This window comes from Poecilia formosa, unplaced genomic scaffold, assembly GCF_000485575.1.
Source record: "Poecilia formosa unplaced genomic scaffold, Poecilia_formosa-5.1.2 Scaffold167, whole genome shotgun sequence".
Lineage (NCBI taxonomy): Eukaryota > Metazoa > Chordata > Actinopteri > Cyprinodontiformes > Poeciliidae > Poecilia > Poecilia formosa.
In genome coordinates, this window is record NW_006800106.1 from 579,824 (window position 1) to 603,908 (window position 24,085).

At 43.0% G+C, this 24,085-nt stretch overlaps 1 protein-coding gene across 5 annotated transcripts in view; it reads left to right on the forward strand.

The window, feature by feature from the left end:
* The first annotated feature begins 542 nt into the window (after positions 1–542).
* The window catches only part of tet3 (tet methylcytosine dioxygenase 3), a 39,999-nt gene continuing 16,456 nt past the window's right edge, over positions 543–24,085 (forward strand). For 3 of the 5 annotated variants that reach the window (XM_007564714.2, XM_016677835.1, XM_016677836.1), the window contains exons 1-3: positions 543–819; positions 1,468–1,527; positions 20,336–23,204. In XM_007564714.2, the coding sequence (XP_007564776.1) occupies positions 640–819; positions 1,468–1,527; positions 20,336–23,204 (3,109 nt within the window). In that variant the 5' untranslated portion in view covers positions 543–639. Of the gene's footprint in view, positions 820–1,467; positions 1,528–7,693; positions 8,099–12,649; positions 15,524–20,335; positions 23,205–24,085 lie in introns of those variants that run through there. The other 2 variants (XM_007564716.2, XM_007564717.2) reach the window with 2 other exon arrangements.

Here is a 24,085-nt window from a genome sequence, read left to right on the forward strand (position 1 = left end):
CCTCCCACCTACCTTCACTTTGTCTCTTTATGTCAGTCTTTCTTTTATTGCACTGCACACTCACACACACACTCACACAGAGCCTTTTTTTAATTTAACGTCCTCTTTCTACTGTTCCTCTCAGCACCCTCGACTGCTCTCCTTCATTTTCACCCTAGCAGCAGAGCCCGCCCGGCCTCTGATTGGTGGACAGGCCGCCTTTGTGTGATATCTGTAGTGTGACGTCTCTCGGGGTGAGCTCTGCACATTTGTGTGTGCGTGTGCGCTTTAGTTCATGAGTGTATATGTTTGTAGATAGATTAGGGGGTCGGAGGGGAGTGGGCGGCTGTTTTGGACATCAGATATGCGGGAGGACAGATGAAAAAACCTTGAACGGTTGGGAGGAAGGAGTGATAGCAGTCACAGAGAGAGAGAGAGAAAAAAATCCCTCAGATGTGTGTGTGTGTGTGTGTGTGTGTTCATGTGTTTGCGAGGTAGACCTATTGGCATATGAGCAAGAGAGACAGGGGCGGGAGGGAGGGGGGAAGTGCAACAGAGAGCAAGCGCGTCGAGAGAGAGAGAGAGGGAGAGAGAGAGAAAGAGAACGTGCGTACGAGGGCTCATGTAAAACCCGATTAAAAACACAAGATGGCTTCCTGAATGGGCTGCTGGAACGCAGACGAAAGACAGACTGAGAAGGAAGAGTGGGGAGACGCGGAGAGAGAAGAAAGGGACAGAGGGGCAGGGGGCGAGGACGAGAGAGGTAGCCAGAGATCCTCTTATGGGGATTCGGTCAGCGGACGGAGGAGTACGAACCGAAGCAGCGCCGAGGCTTGGAGGGTAAATATTCCTCTCTCTAGACTATTTTAGGATTGATAGGTGGGTGGAGGCAAGGAGGTGGGGATGGAGCGGTGGAGGGAGTGTGTGTGTGTGTGTGTGTGTGTGTGTGTGTGTGTGTGTGCGTGCGTGCGTGCGTGCGTAGGCTAGTTGGACTGGGGAGAAGCTCAAGACAAAACACATCATTTACCACGGAGACAACCGGGGCAAATGAAAACAACAGAGACACGCTGTGCAAAATAAAAACACGCTCGTGTTTCCATCCTTTCTACCTCTTCCATCCCATTCGCCGACGCTCGTGCACTCTCTGCTGTAATATTTCCTGTTGCGAAGCCAACGTGCGTCCATAACCTCGCACCGGCGTCTGTATGGAGACATTACATAATTGTATAAGCAGCGGCGGCGGTGGCGGCGGCGGAGGGGGGAAAACGCCGGCTCACGTTGAGCACAAATCAAAGAAAAGATTTCCGCGCAGGCTTTTTCGTTGCCAGGAATATTTGCGGGTTGGCGTCATGCAGCTGTTGGTACTTTTACCTAGCACAGTCCCATGTCACATTGTTCTATTGATTGTTAATCTTTCATCCCCCTCCCCTTCCCATTTTTCTCTCTCTGCCCCCCTCCCGCCCCTCTCCTCCTCGACCGGCTGTAAAGGTGGGATATTTTGAAGACAACAGTCAAGACCGTGTGGGACTCCCTGAACAAGCAGCTGAGGTAAGACAAGACCTTGGGTTTGTGTTTGTGTCTACATCTGTCATCTCTGTGCCATAATCTCATTTCATGTTGCTGCTGGCTTAACTCATGAGCTAACATTGAGCTTAGCCAACGCAGTGACCAGTTTTTCATGTCTACTCGTGTGTACATCATTGGTTTATTTCGAGCGTCTTTGCACACAACGAGTTGACAAAGGACAGCTTCGACAGTCTGTGCCGTTGGGTTGGCATTCGACTGTTTGCAGCACTTCGCCGCGAATGCGTGACCTCATTACCTCATCCTCCAGAAGCGAATACAGGTGGATTAGATCAACTGAGGCATCTGAACTCCAAAGTCATTGAAAGAAGTCACCACGATTTCGCCTCAGTGTCTCGGCGATGACGCTGCGGCATCCTGAGTTTAAAGCGTCCCACGCTGCCCTCTGATTGGTGCCAGAGCCAGGCATGTGCAGATACTACAAGAGACCAGGAAAAAGGAGCGGTGGGAGGGAGGGAAAGAGTGAGGAGGCGGAACCCTGCGTGCTGGCTCGGGAGCCGGGGAGGGGAAGCCGTCCTGCTTCTCCTGGGTTCTGGAGTCAAATGAGGTAAAGGGAGTAAAAGTTAGTGGGTCACGCATGCGTACGTGTCGGATTTCCGGGCGCAGAAACCGCCGGCGCGCTGTTGCTGAGAAACGCCATGTCGGGACACGCTAGTGTATTTTTGTGAAGCGGGAAAGCGTGGCGATGCGACTAAGGGAAAACTGGAAACAAACACGACATTGGCGAGAAAGACCACTGGTACTGCCTACATCTTAGATTTGTCATTTGTCTCTACAGTGACATCAAATCTGGGTTAGTCCATCACCTTTAAACATCATAAATAAGTCCTGCACGGATCTTTGAACATCCAGCTTATCTCTAAGCCTGCTTTAATCTCTGTCCACATATACACAGCCCTTTTATCTTTAAAGTATATATTGCCATCTGGTCTACAGGGAACACTGTCTTCTGTGTGCTTTCCTGTGTTTAACAAGTCAGCGTCCTTTTTCCTCCGGCTCTCCTGTTCGGAGAGGTTGCTGTGCTTGCCCGGGGGTGGAATGTTTACCTCATTAAGATCCGTTTCCTACTCAAACATTTCCCTGGTTGCGCCAAACATTTCCCTGGTTGCGCGAAGATAAACACCGCGTACACCCCACATGCAGAGGGCATTCATTTTGACGATCCAAATAAGCACCCTTACGGTATCATTAAGCGCTTTCCGCCTTTGCACAACAACTTCAACAAGTTGAGCTTTGTGAGAAGAAAAAAGAAGCTGCGGTTGGATTGCAGACAGTCGGTGTTTTTTTCATGACTTCTTTTCAGTTTTTTAGCACAGTTTCTGCGCTGTTCAGGAAACCGACCTGTATTTAATGGGTTTACCACAACAGGTTATAAGGCAGACACGCTGTGCTCGCAAGAATTTGCCTGTCTTTCCACGCCCATGCACAGGATTTCCTCCTCGTACGTGTGATGAACTTCACACGTCGCTCAGGTGGAACAGAGCGAAGTAGCGATGGCACCTGGAATACTTGCTAATGATATGTGTGGAATCCCCGGCCGTGCTCGCAAAGGGTTAACGCTGACCTAGTTTCCGTGGCAACACTGAATGTCTGGTGACATCATCGCTATAATTTTAGCCCAAGCATTAAAAGGCTGGTCACATGACTAATCTAGCCAGGCCCCACGTGTTTTTGTGTGTGTGTGTGTGTGTGTGTGTGCGCGTGTGCGTGTGTGTGTATAGTAAGCGGTTCGCTATATGGTACAGATTCAGGAAGTGGAGGGTTTGACATCAGCTCTTCCATTGAGTGGCAGGTTTTGATGTATTTGCTGCTCTGTAAGGTTTCCACTCTTCAGTGAAGAACCGCAGCCTGCTTCCCCACCTGCATTCACAAACCTTGTGAGCTAATAGATGGTCTCAGGCTCAGACAGACAAATAGCTCAATCCTTTCCTCTGATCTGAAAGGGTTTTTGGTCTTTATCAAAACCCTTTCCATTTATAAAAACATACAAATGGCAAGAACAAACCTAACCTCTAATTCAAATAAATTGTTTCTGACTGGAGCTTCATCCAAAATGTGTCGTTTTTGGATTCATTATTCACACCGCTTGAACTTTTCCATGTGTTTTCACATTACAACCACACATTTCAACATGCAAGTCATGAAGAAGGCACCACGTTCAGATGGAACCAACATTGACTAGTTTGGCAAATTCTATTACTACAACATGGTGGTGGCAGCATCATGTTGAGGGAATGCCTTCATTTAGCAGGAACAGGGGAGCTGTTCTGGTCAGAGGTGATGTATTGAGTAGCATGAAGACAGCATCAGTACAAAACAATAACTCAAGAGAGATAAGTACAATACACACCAGACGTTTTGGGCTTTTATTCATAGACATTTCTGAAAACCATCAGATTCATAATTATGCAACTTTGTTTTTGTCTCACATAAAATCCCAATACAACACATTAGAGTTTGTGGTTGAAAGATGTGAAAACAGTTCAGGGCGTATAAATACTTTTGCAGAAGGTTGAGATTAAAGTCAAGGTTATCTGCTAGCTGCTGGTGAAAAACAAACATCGAACTGGCAGCCCGCTCTGATACGAAGCTGTCAGCTGTTCTCAAGCTTTAAAGCTCCTGCTCTCATTCTTTCATTTTCAAACAACTCTTTTTATCACATGATTACGAAACTTCTCACGCTTACACATGCTCCAGTGCAACATGTCACCCAAACGTGTACAGTTTCATTTTTAGTCATCAATATTTAACACCGCGCTAGCCTATAAAGTACAGCACTTAACAAATCCGTTACGTCCTTCTGAATGCCGGCCTGAATCCTGCAGCTGGATCGATACGCTGTGTGGCAGCAGATGAGTAACGGCTAGCTGGTAGCTGGCGTCTTTGGTCGTGCCTGGGCTTCGTGTTGGAAGGGAGGCCGTCAGCCGCCTGGTGCCGCAGTTAATAAAAAATGAATGGAAAGACAAGGGGGTGGAGCCCTCAGCTGTTGCTCTGGCTCTTTAACTCTCACTTCCCTGGCGCCTGCTCCGCTGCTCCCACCGCGCTCAACACAGTCCCGAATCCCTCGGCTGGCACACGCTGCCAGGTTTTATGTAATACAGTTCAACAGCTGTTGGAGCTTTCAGCGCCTACTATAGAAAACACACACTTGAAAATCGTGATTGCTGAGGCCTATTTAAATGGATTCAGGGGGAACCTCTTTGTCGGAGGACATGAGAGACAGTGGTAAGCTGGAAATGGGTCAGTTCTCAGAAATCGTCTCCAGTCGTCATCTGCTGTCAACATAGAGCTTTATAAAGAAATCTGTACACTAGGACTGGAATGATTAATCGGATAGATCATGATTAGTCGGTTATTGAAATAATCGTCCACTGATTTAGTAATCGAATAATTGTTAACTAGAATATACAGACTCATAAACCAGCATTTGGTGAAAAAACCCAACATATTCAGAGCAGTAATTAAGCCAAAGCTTTACAAAAATATATACATTTGGCATTTAGGTTTTAGAAAACTCCCTGTAAATACTCCTCAAGTGGCATAGTTTTAGCTTTAGCTGCTATTCTGTGGTGTTGCATTTTAAACAATAAAATGTTTATTATTTAAAAACGGATTTGAATTATTTGTTTATTTGCATCTTTTAAAGGGGCAGTATTATGTGTTTTCCAGGCACATAGTGCCATTTTATAGCACAATCAAGTAATTATGTTACGTCAGTTGTTACAAAAATGCTATTGATATCAAATATGACTTAAAAGAAATTTAACTTTGTAATTTAATGCCTTAAAATTGGGCCTCTGTCTCTTTAAGAAACTTCTGCACTTTTTGAAATTCCGCCTTCAGGAAGTCATCACAACATGGCTCCTCTATTAACCTTTTAAGAATGTTTTTATCAGCGTTTTACTGGGAAGTAGCTCTTATAATGAGCTCAGCTGATGCTCAGTTCCACCAGTTGTTTGCTAATTGCTGCTGGCTAGCCTGAAGGAGCTGAGCAGGGGAGTTGAGGAGAGGGCTGCTATGTGAGGTGAAAGCTCAGAAGCTTGGAAACTGCAGCTCAGAGGAGGAGCTGCTCCTCGAAGGCGGGGCTACGTCCAACCAGGCGTTTTGCACAGCTGAGTGGTTGCTGTTGTGGAAAAAATTATTACCAAGCACTGTTCAGGTAAAAATCACTCAGTCAGGTTTATTTATGAATTGTACACAACTCAGAGAGCTTGTAGGACAATCAATAATGAAGTAATTCTGGATTGAAAACTCTGCCAGGCAGAGACAACACATAAGTTTTATACCACAGAAGGAATTCAAAACAAATGGGTGAGACAGTCTGGTTCTCATGCAGCTGTGGGAAACAACTTCCAACCTTGTACATGTAACCCAGATAGTTCTTTTGGTGAGAGTCCACAAGCATTTCATATAACATGATCAGCAGATGTTAACTTATAGTAATTTTCCACCACTTTGCCATGGAGATTAAAGGAATTCTCAAACATGCATGAAAGAATCAAAGCAACACTGCAGGTGTGTTTTTGATGAGGAAACAACATTATAGCGTAATATAAATTTAAAAATAGTTGACTTTTCATAATACTTCCCCTTTAATGTATGACTAATATTGCATAAAAGTGGTTAAAAGAAAAAGCTGTAGAATATGCATATTGTTATTTGATTAAAAGTCAAAAATAATCAATAGATTAATCAATTACTAAAATAATTGTTAGTTGCAGCCCTTGTGTACAGGGTTGCAGAGGACAAAGTGGCGTCCTGGTCCCTTTAAGTCCGGCAATGCCAGACCGGAGCATATGGGAAGCTAATCTTAGCTCCAGTCATGAGAGACAACACTGGCAACCAGCCACGGTGGAGGCCACAGTGGATGCCTGAGGGAGGGCTTTCTTGTTTTCTCTCTGCGCTCTGACAAACTTGTGGTTGGGCTCCAAAGTATTGTTCCTCAAAACATTTCACCTCCACATGTGTCAGCTGACCGAGTTGCCACTGGACCTTGTTGACAGGGGGAAGCATTGCCCAGTTCGATTTGCCATCCAGGTACACGGCGTGCCTGTTTTTGTTTGAAAGCGTTTCGACTCCATCTGTCCCACCTGTTCCCCTCCTGCCTGCGCCGCTGCTCTTTGTCTCACATCCAAGGTTCCCCCTGCGCCGGCTGATCCGTGCACTGCGGCTGTATCCCGCTCCTTCTTTTCATTTCACCCTCAAGCACAAAGAGCGGCCTTCCTAACCCCCCCGCCCCCTCTCCTCCTCTTCTTTTTCTACTCATTAATTATTTTTATTATTTTTTGTAGCTCCACCCCAGCGGGCCACTCCACCTATCACCACCTTTCTGTTTATTTTCCCTACCTCCTCTCACCCTAGCCCCTCCTCTCATTTTCTTTGTGAGGAGAGGTGTAAGGCTTTGAGGAAAGGGGGCGGGGCTTGCCCCAGCTGAGCTGAATCGTGCTGGCTTGCACGTGCCGAATGTCAGCAGATATGACTGCGCACACCTTGAGCGCACACCGTTTTGTGTGGGAGTCTGGGAAGATGTGGGTATCAAAAAAAGGGGGGGCAGGGAAGAGCAAACAGGCAGTTTTATGGTAAAAAATCAACAACAAAGCAGTTATTGTTATAGTAGGGAATCAGAGTAGCATCACTGAAGACTTCATGTTACTGTTATTTTTAACCTGACGTCCCTCCCACCAATGAACCCACTGACCCTCTGTGAACAATCCTTTACTGTGTGTGAGGAAGCCGGCTGAATGCATGGAGAAAAATCACCACAGGACCCGAGACCTTCGCATGCACATGTGAAATGTATATTTTTGTGCGTGTGTGTATGCGCGCGTGCACGGCCACGACAGAAAGATAAAGCGATGTGGGATCAGATGACCTTGATGCTGTTTGACTGCAGGACATTGTGCTTGGGGAGGGGAGTGTACAGAGTCAGAGCAACGGAGGAGGAGAGCGTCAGCTGACAGGAAGAGGGTAGCCCTCCTGACTAATGGTTCTGAGCCGGCATTTAAAGAATCATAAAAAGAAGCACACACGCACGCACGCACGCACGCACGCACACACACACACACAATGAATCTAATATTTGAATGACTTTAATAAAAGGAAAAGAACAATTTGTTCTTTATGCTTTTTTTCTTTTCAATTCTCCACCTGCATTTGCAGCGGTGCTGGTAACGTTTCAAAAGCTGCCCTCCGTGAGAGTTTTCGTTTCAGTGCTTAGCTTCGAAGAGAAAGATGAGTCAGGCTTTAGTCATAAACAGCAACTCGCACACACCACTGAGGATGGACTTTTGTTCTCAGTCATCCCTCCTACTACCAGAACCTTTTCTCCGTGATGCTGAGAAACGCCGAGCCTGAGGCAGAGAAGCGAGAGAGAGAGAGATGGAGAGAAAGAGGCTGAGACGAGGGCGGGAGACAGCTCATTTGGATGACAGTTTGACTTCTGTGTGAATCGAGGTGATCGATGCAAGATTAGGAGTCTTTATCTCGCTCTTTCCACTCTTTCTCGTTCTCAATGCCGGGTTACAGCCGATTCAACGTAAGTGTGTTTTCATTTTCACCTGATAAGTGAAAAAGATCAGTTTAATTTGAGCGTCTTCAGACCGAATGCTTGGTTCTCGTGTGAAGTGAGTGGAGTTGAATCTGTTTAGAAGATGAGACTTCAGGCTGTTTTCAGTTGTAACATCATTAGTCACAAGAGTCTGCTGGTTGAAAACTTAGTCATCTCAACTGTTGCTCTAATGAAATCTAAAGAAAAGTCATCTTGAAGACAAATTCGTATTTGGCTGATGATTTATTTTATTTTTTTTAAGATAATCCGACCTGATTGTAGTAGAGACCAGAAATGTTGAGTAATATGTTTTATGTGAAATGACCCCGTCTTTATGCTGATGTCTGCGAATCGCTTATCAGCGTGTGTGTTGGAAACAAAGTCGTCTCAAAGCAGCTCAGTTCGGGTTATTAAAGTTCATAGCAAACAAAGTCAATTCAGGACAACATGCAGAAACATTTCCAGCTACGATTCTGTGATCTCTTTCCTCTAATTCAGTCCAGTTGTAATTATATCAAGTTAGCAGTGGGATTGTAAAGCAAATATAAAATGCCAGTATCATTAAAAAAAATGGGTTTTTTTAATTCTTTGAAGTAACTTCATTTTCAATATTTTGCTGTAGTTTTATAATCAAAGAAGTATCCACTTTACGAGATAGTCTGTCCAGATCTGGGATTTGATTTATGTATATTCCAGATGTGTATAAGCATGAAAAAGGAAATGAGTCTTTGGAATAATATCTGTATTTCCAGACTTCATTATCCAATTGACCATCATTCTCTCCACTTAGAGTATATGTGTCTTTAATTTGGTCTGTGGTTATTTAAAGCTTGACATTTCAGAAATATTTATTATTAGTCAATTTTCTTTCTTTTTTTTTTTTGGAACAAAGAAAAAAGACCAGCATACAGAATATCCAAATCTTCTGACTAAAACAGTCAGGAGTCATCTACATGAAATAACATTTTAATTGGTGTGTTTTGTTTGCAAAATTTAAGATTTGAAACCACAAAACATACAGTCAGTCACTTGGTGTGCTCTGCTAGCTCTCCTCTGTTAATTTTTTAACACACCGTCACCTTCCTAAAATAAAGGCTGAAGTCATTATTTGCCAAGTTATTTCTGGAAAAAAAAATCATCACCTTTTTTTCCCCACCAAATGATAAATTAGGCCAGAAAATGATTTATGCCACTAATTTTAGGAAGGTGACGATATGTAATTTACTCGTTCTTCCTTTAAATGTGCCTCAACATTTTCTGCAAAAAGTTTTTTTTACAGAAAAGTATGGAACAAATTTCCAACCTGGAGATGAACATAGGAAATAACTAGAATCTCATTTTTCCTTTTCTCATTCCTTCATTGTTTTTAGCCACTTTATGCCGAAATCTTTTTCTGTTTCTATTTAAATCTCATAGCGTCACCTTCCTAAAATAATGGCCTACGTCATGTTTTGCCAAAAGATGATTTAGACATAAAAAAATAAAAAATAAAATACTTTGGCCATTATTTTAGGAAAGTGACCGTTCTGTACTGCAGGCAGAAAGGGAAAAGATAAAATAGAGACCTAAACAAAAGAAGAGCATCTCAGGGAAAAATACATTTTCCATTTTTCTAGATGTCTTCAAATTTGGATTGCTAAAGTCTCAGTGAGAAAGTGATTCTTTCCATCACAAATACATCATAGATGCTATATTATTCATCTATATTAAGCAGTTTCTTTGAAATTTCTTTTCGTCCAGCTAAAATCAGTTTCCAAATAAATATTTAGTTTTAACATTACAGTATTTGAGTGTATAAACCCAAAATGCGTTGTTCCCAGGGTTAGAGGGTTATATTTGTAAGAGTTCCAAATATAGTCTCTGGTTCTGCACAGAAATGCTGGCAGAAAATTTATTATTTTTGGACATTCTCAAAATAAATGATACCTTCCTGGGAACGACGCAGCCTCCAGCAGCAGGAAGAACCCGTACGGTGGCTTTACTGAACCGGGGCGATAACCTCCACCCAAAACGCTCTGCATAAGTACAAACATTATATCCTCCACAGTATTTCTTCCAGGTGTCCCCTGAAAGGTTGGATTCCCTGTCTCATTTTTGTTTTCTGCAAGTGACATTTATTGTTTTAATAATCTCCTGAAGTCCGGACATCATCCTGAAAATCTTTACACAGTCCAATTAAAAGTTTGTCCCCATCTGTTTTGGGCTGACTATATAGATGTGTATAAAACATTTCAGAACATTGTTGGGTCTTTTTTTACTTGTGATATGAAGCATTTGCAATGGGATCCCTAATTTTATAGACTGTATTGTCTGCTTGTTGCCCTTTTAATACGTAAGCTTGCATCTTGTTTATATACTTTAAAATGTCTTAATAGTCTTTGGGAACTTAATTTTGTAGGAACCTTTCCTCTAGAGCCTTTTGCAGTTGAAGAATGTGTCTATATAATGCCCTAAAACTAACCCTTATCTCTAACCCTATACATAAACATTAACTACATCTGAGCTTTAGATCATAAACTGTCTGTGTTACCTTTGTAACTTACTGGACTGACTAGAAGGGATCTCTGTCAGGTTTGTCTGGTGTTTGCTCTCTGCAGCTGTATATTATTGTTACAATCCTCGAACTGCTTATGTTAGGCATTAAAAAGGGCAAAGTTACAGTTAGACATTAACTCTGGGTGAGACGATACACCCAGCTCACAAATTAAACACAAGAATGATGTAAGATGTTTACTATATGTTTTTAAAACATTAGAATCCTTTTGTTTTGTTTGTTGTTGTTTTTTTGCTTCACAACTGAGTTTATTTTGAAAGTATGTTTTACTGAATCTCTGCCAACAGAGTTATTCTGTTATGGTTTAATAAGTCTGAATATTTAAACGTTTGAACAGCAGAGGATCAAAAGCGGTCCTGAGTCATCCTTTAGTTCTATATAATAGGGAGCTGCTAATCAGATGCCAATTGTAACGTCATTAGCGGCTAATGGTTTTACTCATCAGTGTGTTCACACACTCCCTTTAAATCATTTCTATGTTGTCTGTCAATCTGTCACTAAAACCACGTTCTGATAAGAACCCAAAATGTTCACACTACTGTCGGAGCTTGACACCCAGGATGATCGGCAGCTTTTATAGGAGCTGCAGACTCTTTAGGCCCTTTAGGAGAAATACTTTGATTATGTCCAAGTCTTTAATGTTGCATTCATTTACTATCTGGTTCCTTTCATTCAGTCCAGTTGTAGTTACATCAAGTTAATAGTCAGCTTGAAAAGCAAATAAAAAATGCCAGTAGCATTAAAAAAATATATTTTTTGATTCTTTGAAGGAATTTCATTTTCAATATTTTTAGAGTATCTAAAACCATAACAATCAACTTTAATGGTAAGAAATGAAATGCTGCAATCTTTACACTTTAAGCTAATTTATTAACACGCCAACTAAAATTCATAAGAACTTCTAATTTACCTTCAATTTTTGAAGTTTTCTTTGTGTTTGAGTCTTTGTGTTCAACAGATTTATATTAAAATCAACAGATAAGAATCATTTTATGTATGACTTATAAACATATTCTGTTAATATTTCAACAATCAATCCAGAAGATCTATAAATGCAACTACTCAGTATTTTTATTTCCTTTTTCCATTTTTAATTTAATTAGCCATTATGTCATCTGTTGTTATTGTCGTGCTATCTCCCTGTTTCCTGTGTATTTTTCTATCTACACATGATGCCCCACCTCCTCCATTTTTTGTTTTTCTGTTTTGTTTATATATTTCATATCCATCTGTTGCAAAATGATCTATTTGGTCATTTTTAATTAAAACTCCTGACATTCCTGGGACACTAAATGTTGTATCGAAATGATGGAAGTACTTCTTTACATTTGTTAAATTGGTATGAAGGCTGCAACAGTTAAAGTGGATTTTTGAGAACATCTGATAAGATTCGACTAGTCCCAATGATAAATGGGACTAATTTCATTTATTTATTTATTTATTTATTTCATTTATTCTAATTTCCAGTCATCATGGAAATAGCTGCAGTTATTCTCAGGATCCACATAATCTTTAAACATTTTCTTTTATATTCATCGCGGTCAAAAGGATTAAATTGAACATCTGTCCTCGTCATATGTGAACAAAGTATTATCACGACATTTCACATTATCTGTTAATGTGGTTCATTTATTCATTGTTTATCTTGTAACATTTTATTGATTATCATTAAATAGGTGGATGGCAGAAAGACAAACGGTACTACAAAGATGATATATTTGTCAATGATAATGTAATATGCAGCCTTACTATCAAGGTCAGTTAAGAAAACTTGTGGTCTGATCACTTTTTCCTGTCAGCACAGCAGAGAAATCCCTTTCCTACTTCAAAGTGAGTTTCAAGTACAAATGCAACAGGCAGTAAAGGGTTGAGCAATTATATGTCTGTAGTTCACAACAACCACCTACATCAGGTGAAGTCATATCCTGATACACAGATGCTGGTACACAACTCCAGTGTCCAGCGGTGCTGGACAGCTGAAGGAGAACAATCTTTTTGTTTGATGTGTGAGTCTTTCATGATTTTCTGTGGGCTGGTAGAAAACACATTCCTATCTTTGAGACATCACCCTTTATGTTAATATTTTGGTCTGCATTTTTGTCACCAGGCATTGGCAGAGACGGGTTTTCTGGGGTTCATGCTGTTGAAAGTCTTCTAGTGTTACTCGACCACGTGAAGTTCTCTTTTAATGGCTTTCTTATTTGCTTTTGATCTCAGCTGAAGTCCTTTTTTTCCCCCATCCCAATTAAACTGTAAAATAACAAAACGGGAGATAAGAACGCAAGCATTCCCAGACTGAAAAATGGACTTGTTGTTTTCAGTGTGTGCGGCACGATGTGGGCGGAGAGCGTGAGGTTGAGCCTTGAGCTAGAAACGCTGTGTCACTGCAGCTGAGGGAGTGAGCGAGCGAAGCGAGTGAGCACGAACCGGTTGGATGTACTCAAGTGTCGGCTGGTGTGTGGGCTTGTTGATAGCACGGAAAGGGTTAGTTGAGCCAATATTACTGTTGCCCACCCAGTGGTGGAGGCAACATCCTGGTGGGAAACATCGATGATGAGGTGGTTGCGTCATCACTGTCTGTGTTTCCTACCTCTCTTACTCTCTGCTCTCCCTCTTGCTGATTGGTGAATAGCCATCACATGACCCAGCGCTCTACTTCTCCTCTCCCCTTGTCTTTGACAGTTTCGGTTGCGCCGTGTTTCTCTTTTGGTTTGGTGCTCATCTGTGTGCGTTTTATACGAATATGTGAGGCAACAACGGAGGCAGGCGGTGTTCGGTCTAGATCGGGTGCCTCAGAAAATGTCGGAGCTGTAATGCAGTGAGCTGCACCAGGAGGAGAGCAGACTCAGGAAACTGAACAGAAGAACTGAGCGAGAAAGGCATTCGGAGGCTGTTGAAAAAGCACGAGAAAATGAGAAATTTGGGGAGACCAAGAGAGCTGGGGAAAAGCAGAATAAGTGAAGCAGGGATAGACAACTGAAGTTAATCCAGTCATAGCAGAGTGTGGCTGGCTGACACGCTGAGTAATGTAAGAGAAACACCAAGCAGGGGTTCTGAGCGATCTGCTTGGGGAGACAGCTATGTCCCTTCTCTTTCCTCCACCTCGTCTACCTGGTTAAATCGGTTCTCTAAACTCCGGCAGTGTTGGAGAGAGGAGAGGACGACAAGGCCTGTCAGCCAGCAAGCGAGCGAGAGGAAACAGTCTGCTATCACGACGAGGCTGTTAATGATAATGGCAGTGAAGCTAAGGCAGAGCGATATGAGGTGTGTTATTGTAGGCTGGAAGACCGGCGAAGACAGAAGCTTTGGGTTGTCTCTATATGCGAATGCAGTGGGTTGATTAGTGGAGACAGCTATCTTTGTTTGGCTGCAAGCTTACGATCCTGTCTATATGTCCTCTTTCTGCAAAGCTCTTCTTTCTAGTTAGGAAAGTCAAAATTATATCTGACCAGTTTGTCTCTACAGACTTCCCTCCCTGTCTTCCTCCAGAATCATCCTTCTCCCCGACTCGCTGTTGTCAGAGTGTTTTTGAAGGTTTCTTCTCCGTTGCCCAGTGGATTCGCTCTTTTACCTGATTGTACGATTCTCATCGGGTTTCTATTTTCCGCCACCAGCATAGATGGACTAGCTGACCTCATTGAGTTTTGATGCTTGGTCTTAACATCAGATGCTTCAGGAAACCCATGCATCCTTTGGATTGTTGCGGATGGGCCAGCAAGACAACCTGCCCTTTATCTACCAGCCCTCTTGTGCAGGTATCGTCAATTAGTAGGATTTGCTTAAAGCCACAAGTGGGAGACTGAAGAGTTTGCGAGAAAGGGGGATTTGATATGATCGCCGAATGATCAAGACGTTAGCGGCACCTTCTAGTTTCGTTGAAACTAGACGCTCCGACAAGGGATGGAAAAAATCAGTGAGGAAGAGCGGATGATGTTTGCAGCGCGTATAGAAAATAGTGTTGCTTTTCTTTGCTTCTTTTCCCTTTTGCCTCTTAATTGAGATCATCTGTTCGCTCAGCGGCCACCTCCGCCATCGAAAGAAGAGGTGCTCGGACGAAACCAAACTGGTCATTTTTTGGAGCTTTAGCAGATAGATAGACACAGCCTGCAATGTAACGCCATCGAATGCAGCAGAGGAAGCAGCGCTGAAGGGCGTGGATATAGTCAGAGAGAGGTGTTCTCATTGGTAAGCGCTCCTCTGCACCAAGCTGTTTCCTAGGCTGCTGCTACCAGCGACTATCCCCCACTGCTCTCTGTGTTTCTGCTCACTGCACACTCCTACATTGCATTGTACGTACGTGCCTGCCGCGGCTCAGATAATGGCCTCTCACTAAGCACACACTGACGAGAGAGAGAGGAGAGGAGATGGAGGGGGAGGCTGCACAAGAGGGAGGGAGGTACGAAGGGAGGGAAGCAAAGAGAGGGGAAGGTGGGGGCTGCGAAGAGAAGCCGACTGCATGTGTAGTCAAGTGAGAGAAAGAGGATATTGAAAAAGGGAAGGGAGGAGCAGACATAGATAATGAGAAAGGAAAAAGGACAGAACAGAAAGCTTTGGCTTTAAGACGAGCCAAGAGAATGAGTAACGTGTGTGCCGTGCCGGGGGGAGGTGTGGGTTGCGTGTGTTACTGGCTGCGTGCGCGCGCGTGACTGCGTGTATGCGTGTTTTGGTGCTCGCCGTGTCTGTGTGCCGCTCAGACGACAAGGAATAAAACAACAACAACAAAAAAAAGGGAATACAACCCTGCAAGGACAGATTGCTTGTGGATCATCGTACCGGCAAGCAAGTCTCATGCCCCTCTCCGTCTCCTCCTCTGGTCTCTTCTTTTTTCCCGGCAGCCCCGTCTGGACACCTCGGACGGCGTAAGTATGCGTTGTGGATCTTCGAGGCTCGCAGCCGGCTTAATTTTGTCAGGGTCTCTGCTTCATGTTCCTGCTCGTCACGCCAGCCGAGGAAGGGGTGGGGGGAAAGCAGGGGGAGGGAGGATGGGGTGGCGTTGTGTATGTGGGATTTAGGTTCAGCTGTCTGCTCAGAAGCTGGACTTAACCCCCTCAGTGCCACAACTAGTATTCTCCAGTGCTTTGTCTCCTCCCTCCATTTTTTTATGAGGAGTCAGTTAAACTGCACTTGTTTCTTTCCCAAACAAACCTGGTAACCCAGTCTGTCTGGTGTACCAGGTTTGACTAGATTTGATCCGGTTGGATGGAAATATATGCGTGCGTGGTACTTTGTGCCATGGGTCAAGTCGGCACAATGGTTTGTGTGTGTTTGCAAGTAAAATAAAGGGAGGCATTTAGGAAAGGACGGAGGCTCTCAGCTCTGTCATGGTATAAATATTTTTCACGTGGTCTGTTCAGTCTGTTAAGAAGCACCATAGGTGAAAACTAGAGCAGATGTCAGCACTTTTCAATTAAAAGTCCCTTCAAACACAATTAAAGCTCAGACTATGAGAATTCAGCATGCATTGGATAACATTTGGTGAGGTGTATCCTTTTCTCTAAATCACACTCATTCTAAGCTTCCAACTTAAGAGAAGTAAACCCCCCACAGGTTTTTGTGTGTAACTGAGAAAAACAGGAAAGGAGAGTGTCAGTGTGACTGACAGTGCATGGTTGTGGGATGTTAGACGGTGCAGTGTTGCAGTCAGCCTGTTTCAACACACTGCAGTTCTCATAACTGCCGCACACTACCTCCCCCCGCCCTCCCATCTGATGCCGCTGATAGTACAGACATGGGGCCTCTCACGTATTACATGCCGGCTGTTTGACGCCACCCCTCCACCGACCCAGGAACCCCCCTTACAGAAGGTGGATTCAAAAGACACAAGCACACCGCCTGCCCAGTAATTACCCACTTCAAAGACTCATTTCAATAATATTCAAATGATGGGGAAGCTGAATGTTAGACTCTCTTCTACCTTCATACAGGATGTGGAAGGATGCGAGTGGATTCACTTTGCTCCATATCACTTCACATTGGTATTGAGTGTAAGACCTTCAGTGAGAAGTAGGAGTCTAATTTTTGATTTACGACATGTTTTTTGGCAAAGAACTTTGAACAAGCAAAATCTTTCCTTGCTTTTGATAAAATACACAGTGAACGATTGTCTAGGGTATCTTGGCAGTTTCTAGTGTATTTTAAGAGTGATGATATATGTGTACTGATCAAAGACTTGTGGTCAATAAAACAATATTATTTCTAACATTCTTGTTTATTTGTGTTAGGAGAAACATCTCACTGTGTGAGACAGAAGTCACTGTAAAACATGGCAATAACAAAGACACGTTTCCATCAGTTTTTTGTGGACAATGCGTATTTTGAGGTTTCTCATTAGAAAAAGTCAAAATAACTTCCTCCATTTTGAAGAACAGTTTTTACACTTGCTTGCGGTGTTTTTTTTAGCTTTTCCAAAACAAAAACAAAAAAGTTAAGTTCTGATGTAGCAAATATTTATCTCACATGACTGATTGCTCAAACGTCTTGTGACAATTAGATGGAAATAGAGTTAATGATTTGGACTTTTGGAATTTTATAATGTATATTTACCACAAAAGAAATGTGTTTAACAGGGAAACTGTCAACATCAGTCAAAACATATTGATCTTATTAAAAATAATCACATACTTAGACAATCAAATCTGATTTATTGAGTTTCCACTAAGACTTCTTCTCTAATGAAATGCGGTACAGAACAAGAATTTTCCAGCAGCAAGAGAGAGAACAATTTCCAGAAGTTTGTTGCCCAACAAGTCGGATGGAGAGATCAACTTACTGTGCTAACAGCAGGTCTTTATAAGCTGATAAAGCTAAAATCTGATCTCTGTACACAACTATGACAGAACAAGGTGGCTTGGGGGTAAAATGGCTGGTGTCTGCCAAAGTCTAGCTCTCTTCAACCTGAAGGAACTGTCCACATGCCTCTGGAGAAGATACACATTTCTTTTAAACAACCCAGTAAAACGTAAAGTAGCTAACGTTGAGTGTTCTTCCCACAGTACCAACTTCCACACCATAGAGTGTTTGCTTGCATGACCTGGCAGTACATTAATTCATCGTAGGTTTAAGTTTCCGGCTGGTCTGACACCAGAGCTGTTAAACCTAAAAGTTGATAAGATTTTCCAAAACATTGACTAACACTCCCATCTGTCCCTTCTGTGTTAGTGCTAAAGTAACTAGTAACTCTGCCAGTGTTTCCTTTTCACAAGGGCCACTGAGCATGTTGGAAAACACTGTTTAGACACAACATGAACTCTGTCAATGATTTCTGAATCTAGCCTTGAATTATATTTGTTTGCTGGCTCTCTCGACTTGTAGATAATAATGTAAAATAAGTGAGACTGGGCTGAACACTGCAGGAAACAGATACAAATGAAATACTTTGAAATTTGGAGTTACCAACATGGTGACTTACTGGTTTTCAAATGCAGGGGAAGTTAGATATGTGGCTGTACTGTCAGCTCATGATGAGTCTCACCTGGAAAGACCAGCTGAACCTGCCTGAGCTGTAAAAAGGCTCTGGACCTGTTGCGTGAAAAAAGGAAATGATTTTTCACATCTATTTCTCTTAGTACTTATGCACAGAGCAGATCTTTTCCTGGACAATCACTACAGTAGTGAAAAATGAGCGCTACATGAGCAAAGCTCTCAACTATTTATCCTTATAAATGTTTGGGTGTGCTGTGGTGCTGCAGGGGTTAACCCTTTGAATTCCCTCTGCTGTTAAAGGAGGCTATTCCTAAAACAATCAGGCCCAGTCAAGTTTGACTGATGAAGAGGAGGCCTTCTAGGTCAAGTGATGCAACAACATGTACTTCACCATTTTCACTTTATCTGATTCTCCTAATATTTTTTCTTAGGGCTTTTTTTTTTTAAAGTGAACTTCTTACATTTCTTGTCATCATTACATCCAGTAGGTTGGTAACACCTGAAATTCTGTTTTTTTTTAAATCACTGTTAATTTGTAAGTTGAGGTAACATATTTATTAACAGAGATAATCAAGTGAATGGATAATTGTTCAACGAATGGATAATCCCTTAATGTGACTGTCATGACTGAGTAACAGTAATATTTCAACACAAGGCTGTGCTTGGACAAAATGTTCATCTCTTTTACAGACAACCTGTCGTCTCAGATTGAAAAGTGTGTTGGACTGCCATCACTGCTGCTTTGTAACTAATGTGATGATGTTTATATTAAAAGCTCAAAAACTATGCAAAGAAAATTGTATTGTTTATTTTTGTTCTATGTATTATTGTTGATAGGCTAACATCATTGATACCCTGCTAGGTTTAAGTTCAAAACAATCTTTTTATTTTAACAACATGTTTATTCTTACTAAAGGTAGTATCACTATTTAGGAGGAAAGCAGAGAGAATCCAAACTGATAGAGAATCAGTGGAGGGAGCTAAGTGCCAATACATTTTCCTCAATTTTCTTAATTTTGGGAGATTGGTGATCGGCAGATACAGGAAAAACTGATCATCTACCTCCTGTCAACTTTGTGACTTGTGCACTATAGGGGAGACTAGAAACTAAAAAATTGGGATTAGCTAAAATTGAAATCAGCAGGTTGGTGATCAATGATCAGCCAGAAAACTGAAATCGGTGTAACCCAGGATAAAACATCAAAAATATCAGTGGAGAATAGTTTGATTTAGAGCTGCACAGTATTTTTGAAATGCAATCACCAAAGACTCACTGGATGCAATATTTAGTCAGACGTTGTAATTTATGTGTCGTGCATTCACTCAATGCATAACCATGCAGTGAGTGACAGTTGACTATAGTTTAACTGGCTTTAATGACCATACATGACCAGATCCATACACATGAGCTTTGATCATAACTGGTATAGTTATTCCAATGACATATTTTTCTAATAAAGTCCAGTCCTAGTTTGATAGCTGTGAGAGTGAGAGTAAGTAAAAGTTTCCTATTGATTCTTAAGACGGGTATAAATAGGTTTTCAAAAATGAATACTTCTTTTACATTGTTGCAGATGCTCATCTCATTTCCTTGCTGAAACAGATCTATTGATTGAATACAGATATTTTTAGTTCTTAATCTGCCAGGGGCACAAATAAATTTGGGCTTAAAATATTTTTCCTATAAATAAAAAATGAGGCAGGTAGTGTCCGTCTACTTTTCAGTCCTCACCGTTTCTCATTGTGTATCTAGCGCCTAACCTCTGCCACAATCAGCAGAGGTTAGGCGCTCCAGCTGCCTGCTTTGCATAACCCAACCGATCTAAAGCACATTGTCCGACTGTGAAACTGTTGTGCTACATGTCAGAGTGTGGACTCGTCTTGTGCCTGATGTAAAACCACTCTATGTTGGATAATTTGGCTCATATTTTATAGTCTTCACTGATCTGATCATGAAGTACTCTGTAATACTGAAAGTATTAAATATGTAAGATCAAGTCAGGGAAAAGCTCCAATGAAACTTTGGATTGATCCTGAAAAAATGGAATTACTCTTTTATTTGGTTGTCTCTCTATAGCTGATGTACAATGTACAAGATGTTAAAAAAAATTTCATATCCATATTTGTGATATAAACAACTGAACATAATCAGCTCATTACTTCTTATTTGCACCACTTGTTTTGTGAGTGTACAATGTTGCTTTGCGTTGTAGAGCTTTACTTACCACTCTGCATTTTTTGTCTTTCAGACTGTTCACAAAGTCACTACAGTGGATGGCCTCACAAACGGAGGCCAGATGGAAATTGGTTCACATGACCGCCTCCAGGAAGGCGCGTTGAGCCTGGATTTGGCCAATGGGGTGAACCCGTACCACAACAATGATGAGGCATCTATGGAAACAGATGAGCAGAGGGCAGGAGGTGTGCCTGAAAGGCAAAGCTGGGTGCCAGGACATAGCAAGGTCAATGAGACCCAACAGCAGCAATCATGCTGGAGCAGCAGTAGTGGTACAACCCCTGGTGAGGGAGTCCACTATGCAGATATAGAAGATGCCCAGAATCTGGTAGCTTTTTCTGCTACGGCTAGCTCTTTGCCTCCTTCTTCCTCTTCATCTTGCCTTGTCCTGCAGCCTAATACAGCCAAGTTATATGAGAAGTTCACCCAAGAGACATGTGCTGATGGTGCTCATTCCAGAGTCTCTGCAGGTGCTCCTGAAACAAGCTGCGAACCTTTGGAAGACCTTGACATCTTACAGACAGCACTGAGACAAGCTAAACATGGGCACAAGCCCCCTAATTGCAACTGTGATGGGCATGGTTGTCCAGACTACCTGGAGTGGTTGGAAAAGAAAATTAAATTAGCAACTAGGAGGGATCAAGGATCTCACAAAATGGGTGATGAGGCCCCACATTTGGAGCAACCCCATTTGCCACATCAACATCAGATGTACCAACAAGTGAATGGTGCCCACCATATGCCCACTTCGTGTTTGCAACAGCAACAGGAAGTTAATCAGTACTCTCACCAAGACCAAGTGCCCTCCTCCAAACCCCCTATTCCTTGCTCCCCCCAGGTGCTCTCCATAGCCAAGGAGAAAAACATCAGTCTTCAGACTGCCCTTGCGATAGATGCACTCACACAGTTATCCAGCCCTCAAACAGTCACTGCTCCAGGTCAGGGTTTCCGAAACAACTTTCATAACCACCAAAACACACCTAGTTTGATCCCTTCCTCTCTTAACGACAACTCATCATCACGGTCCCAGTCTGTCCCTCCAGGGCTGCATACCAACCAGCAGGGTGCAGCGTCTTACGAACACCATAGACCCCAGTCCCAGGGCCAGCCAGCCCGTGCTTCTCCTCTCCCATCCTCTATCTCTCCATTTCCAGGTCAGGGAAAAGTTCCAGGTTTCAGTCCTAATCCACAGCAGTGGCGGCAGGGCTCTGACAGAGATCCAGAACAGAGGAATCCATGGATGTTCAGAAAGCCTGAGCCCCATGCTCACTTTGCAACTGTGCCTCCAAATAGCTCAGACCCCATGTCAGAGCTTAAACAGCTGCTCAGTGACACCAAGTTGAAAAATGCTTCTTTTAAGCTTCCACTCACACAGCAGCTTAGCTTGAATCAGAATGGTGGCATCCAGGTCCAGGGCAGAATAAAACAAGAGCCAGACTCTGGTGAGCATTATCATCACACTTCCTCAACTGGACGTTATGAAATGTCTAATGGTCAACAGCAGGGTCAGCATTACCCTGGAAATCCTATGTCTCCTGGCCAAGCAGCCATACGTCACTCCACTCAGGCAGCTCTGCAACATCACCTCCATCACAGGAGGAACCTGTTCTCTACCCACCCACCTGGCTTTGGAGTACCAAGCCCACGTGCACCTATGACTTGTCAAGACTTGAAAAAATGGTGGCCCCAGATGGATGCTGAAGGTTTGTCAATTCTGCCAATCAAACAGGAACCCAAGAGAAGGAAAAACACCCAAGGGTCTCCTGTTATGAAATCAGTGGGTGGAATGGCTATAGGTCCTGCTCTTCCCAAGCCCAAACAGATAATCATCAAGAAGAACAAGCAGAAAGCCTCCATGCCAACCTTCCTCCCTCAGGCTCAAATCGCTATACAAAAACCACCAGTTCACATGATGGACACATCCCCATCCCTGACCAATTCCCAAATATGCCCTCTCAACCCTTTGGCCCTCCTCAGTAACTCCGCTCAGGCTTCGGCAGCAGGTCTCCCTGCCCCAGAACAATCTCAGGTATGCATTTCCAACACCTCTCCAACTCCTTCTTCCAATGTTACAACGGAAAACGTTCCAGCTGTCACGGACCCCTCGTCCACATCTGTGGTTCTTTCAGCCATCTCAAAATCAGAAGAAGCAGGCATCAGTTTAACCTCCACCAACACCAGCAATGCCACACCTGTGACCTCCACAGCTCCATCCAACACCTCGCCGTTGCAGAAACTCATTAACATAGATCCAAAGTACGAAGAGCTGATCCGCCAGTTCGAGGCTGAATTTGGAAACTTAGCCCCAGACACGTCCACTAGTCCGCGCAAGGAGGAGACCACTCCGGCCCCTACACTAGCAAATCAATTCTTGATCAGTCCTCAAGACCTCAGTCTTGCATCATCTAACACCACCCAGTCTGTCTCCTCAGTCCCTACTCCTCAAGCCAACACCACACCTCAATCAGATGATCAGAAAATGGAAGTTAGCAAGAGTGACTCAGATACCCAAAGTGAATTAACAGTTAGTCAGCCTTCCGATGAGGGCCGTCAACATACAAGGCCTGTCAATGTTTCTCAGAACCAGGAGACTATTTTGGACAAGCAGCAGCTGCAGCAAAGAATGTTAGAGGAAGCACTGGGCATGCAAGACTCTCCACTGCCTAAGCGAATTAAAATTGAAGCTTCAGGAGAATTAGCGGTACTATCCACCACATGCTACTCTGAGGAGGGCACACCAGTAAAGGATGGCCTAAATTCCTCACCATCTCTAAAAGGCTTTCTCGACTCCCCCTTGCGCTACCTAGACACCCCTACCAAGAACCTGCTGGATACTCCGATCAAAGACCCGCAGTTAGAGTTCCCAACCTGTACCTGTGTGGGTAAGTGTGTGCACAGATTTTGACAGGTTTCTGTCTGTGGACAGAAACCTTTAAAGTATCGCAGGGGGACATCAAGGTGCGGAGATACATTTAAGTTAGAAATGTAATCTGAAGCTACGGAGAATACATATGTTTGTAGCCACCTTTACTTCTTGGTCTGCATAAGTGATCCACCTTAACACCAGCACCTGCCTGGATACTTGTTGTCAGAGAATGTGTGTGTTGCTGTGGTTTAAAGCTGTGATCATCCAGACAGTGAGGCACTGAAGGCAGCAGGCAGGAACAATAGCTGTGTTGGCAGAAGGAGCTTTTTGTGGGGGGGGCTGGCAGGCAAGCAGATCCAAACCTTTGTTAAACAGAGAGCAGTTCAGTCTCATCCTCTGGTTGGCATCCTGCTCACAGTTTTTCCAAGACTATGTTTCTGTACAGTGGAAACGAATAATGTGAATTAATACTAATATTTGTGTAACAATAAAGTCAGTTTAAGTCAGCTGGCTTTTTAAAATATTGCTGTACAATATTTTGATTCTCAGTCATCATGTTAATGTTAGAGCAGAATCGCAGTTGCAAAAGACTATTTGGATTCTACGTTTTGCCATTGGATTTAAAATGCCATACACTGACACTCATCACTCCAATAATACATTTTCCCAGTTGAATAGAGTTATTCCAACTCCTGATTTCACATTCTGAGAGGTTTTCTTAAAATCATGCAGCCTCTTAATCAGGACAGTAGCCGTAGCTACCATCTGAATAACTTTGCCATTCAGAAGAGGATTCCCAGGGAAGGTATAAAGAAATTTACAGCATTTTATTGACACTAATCAAAGTTTAAGCGTGTCAGTAGTTTCCTGATCCAGTATCTAATCAGCTCTTTGCAG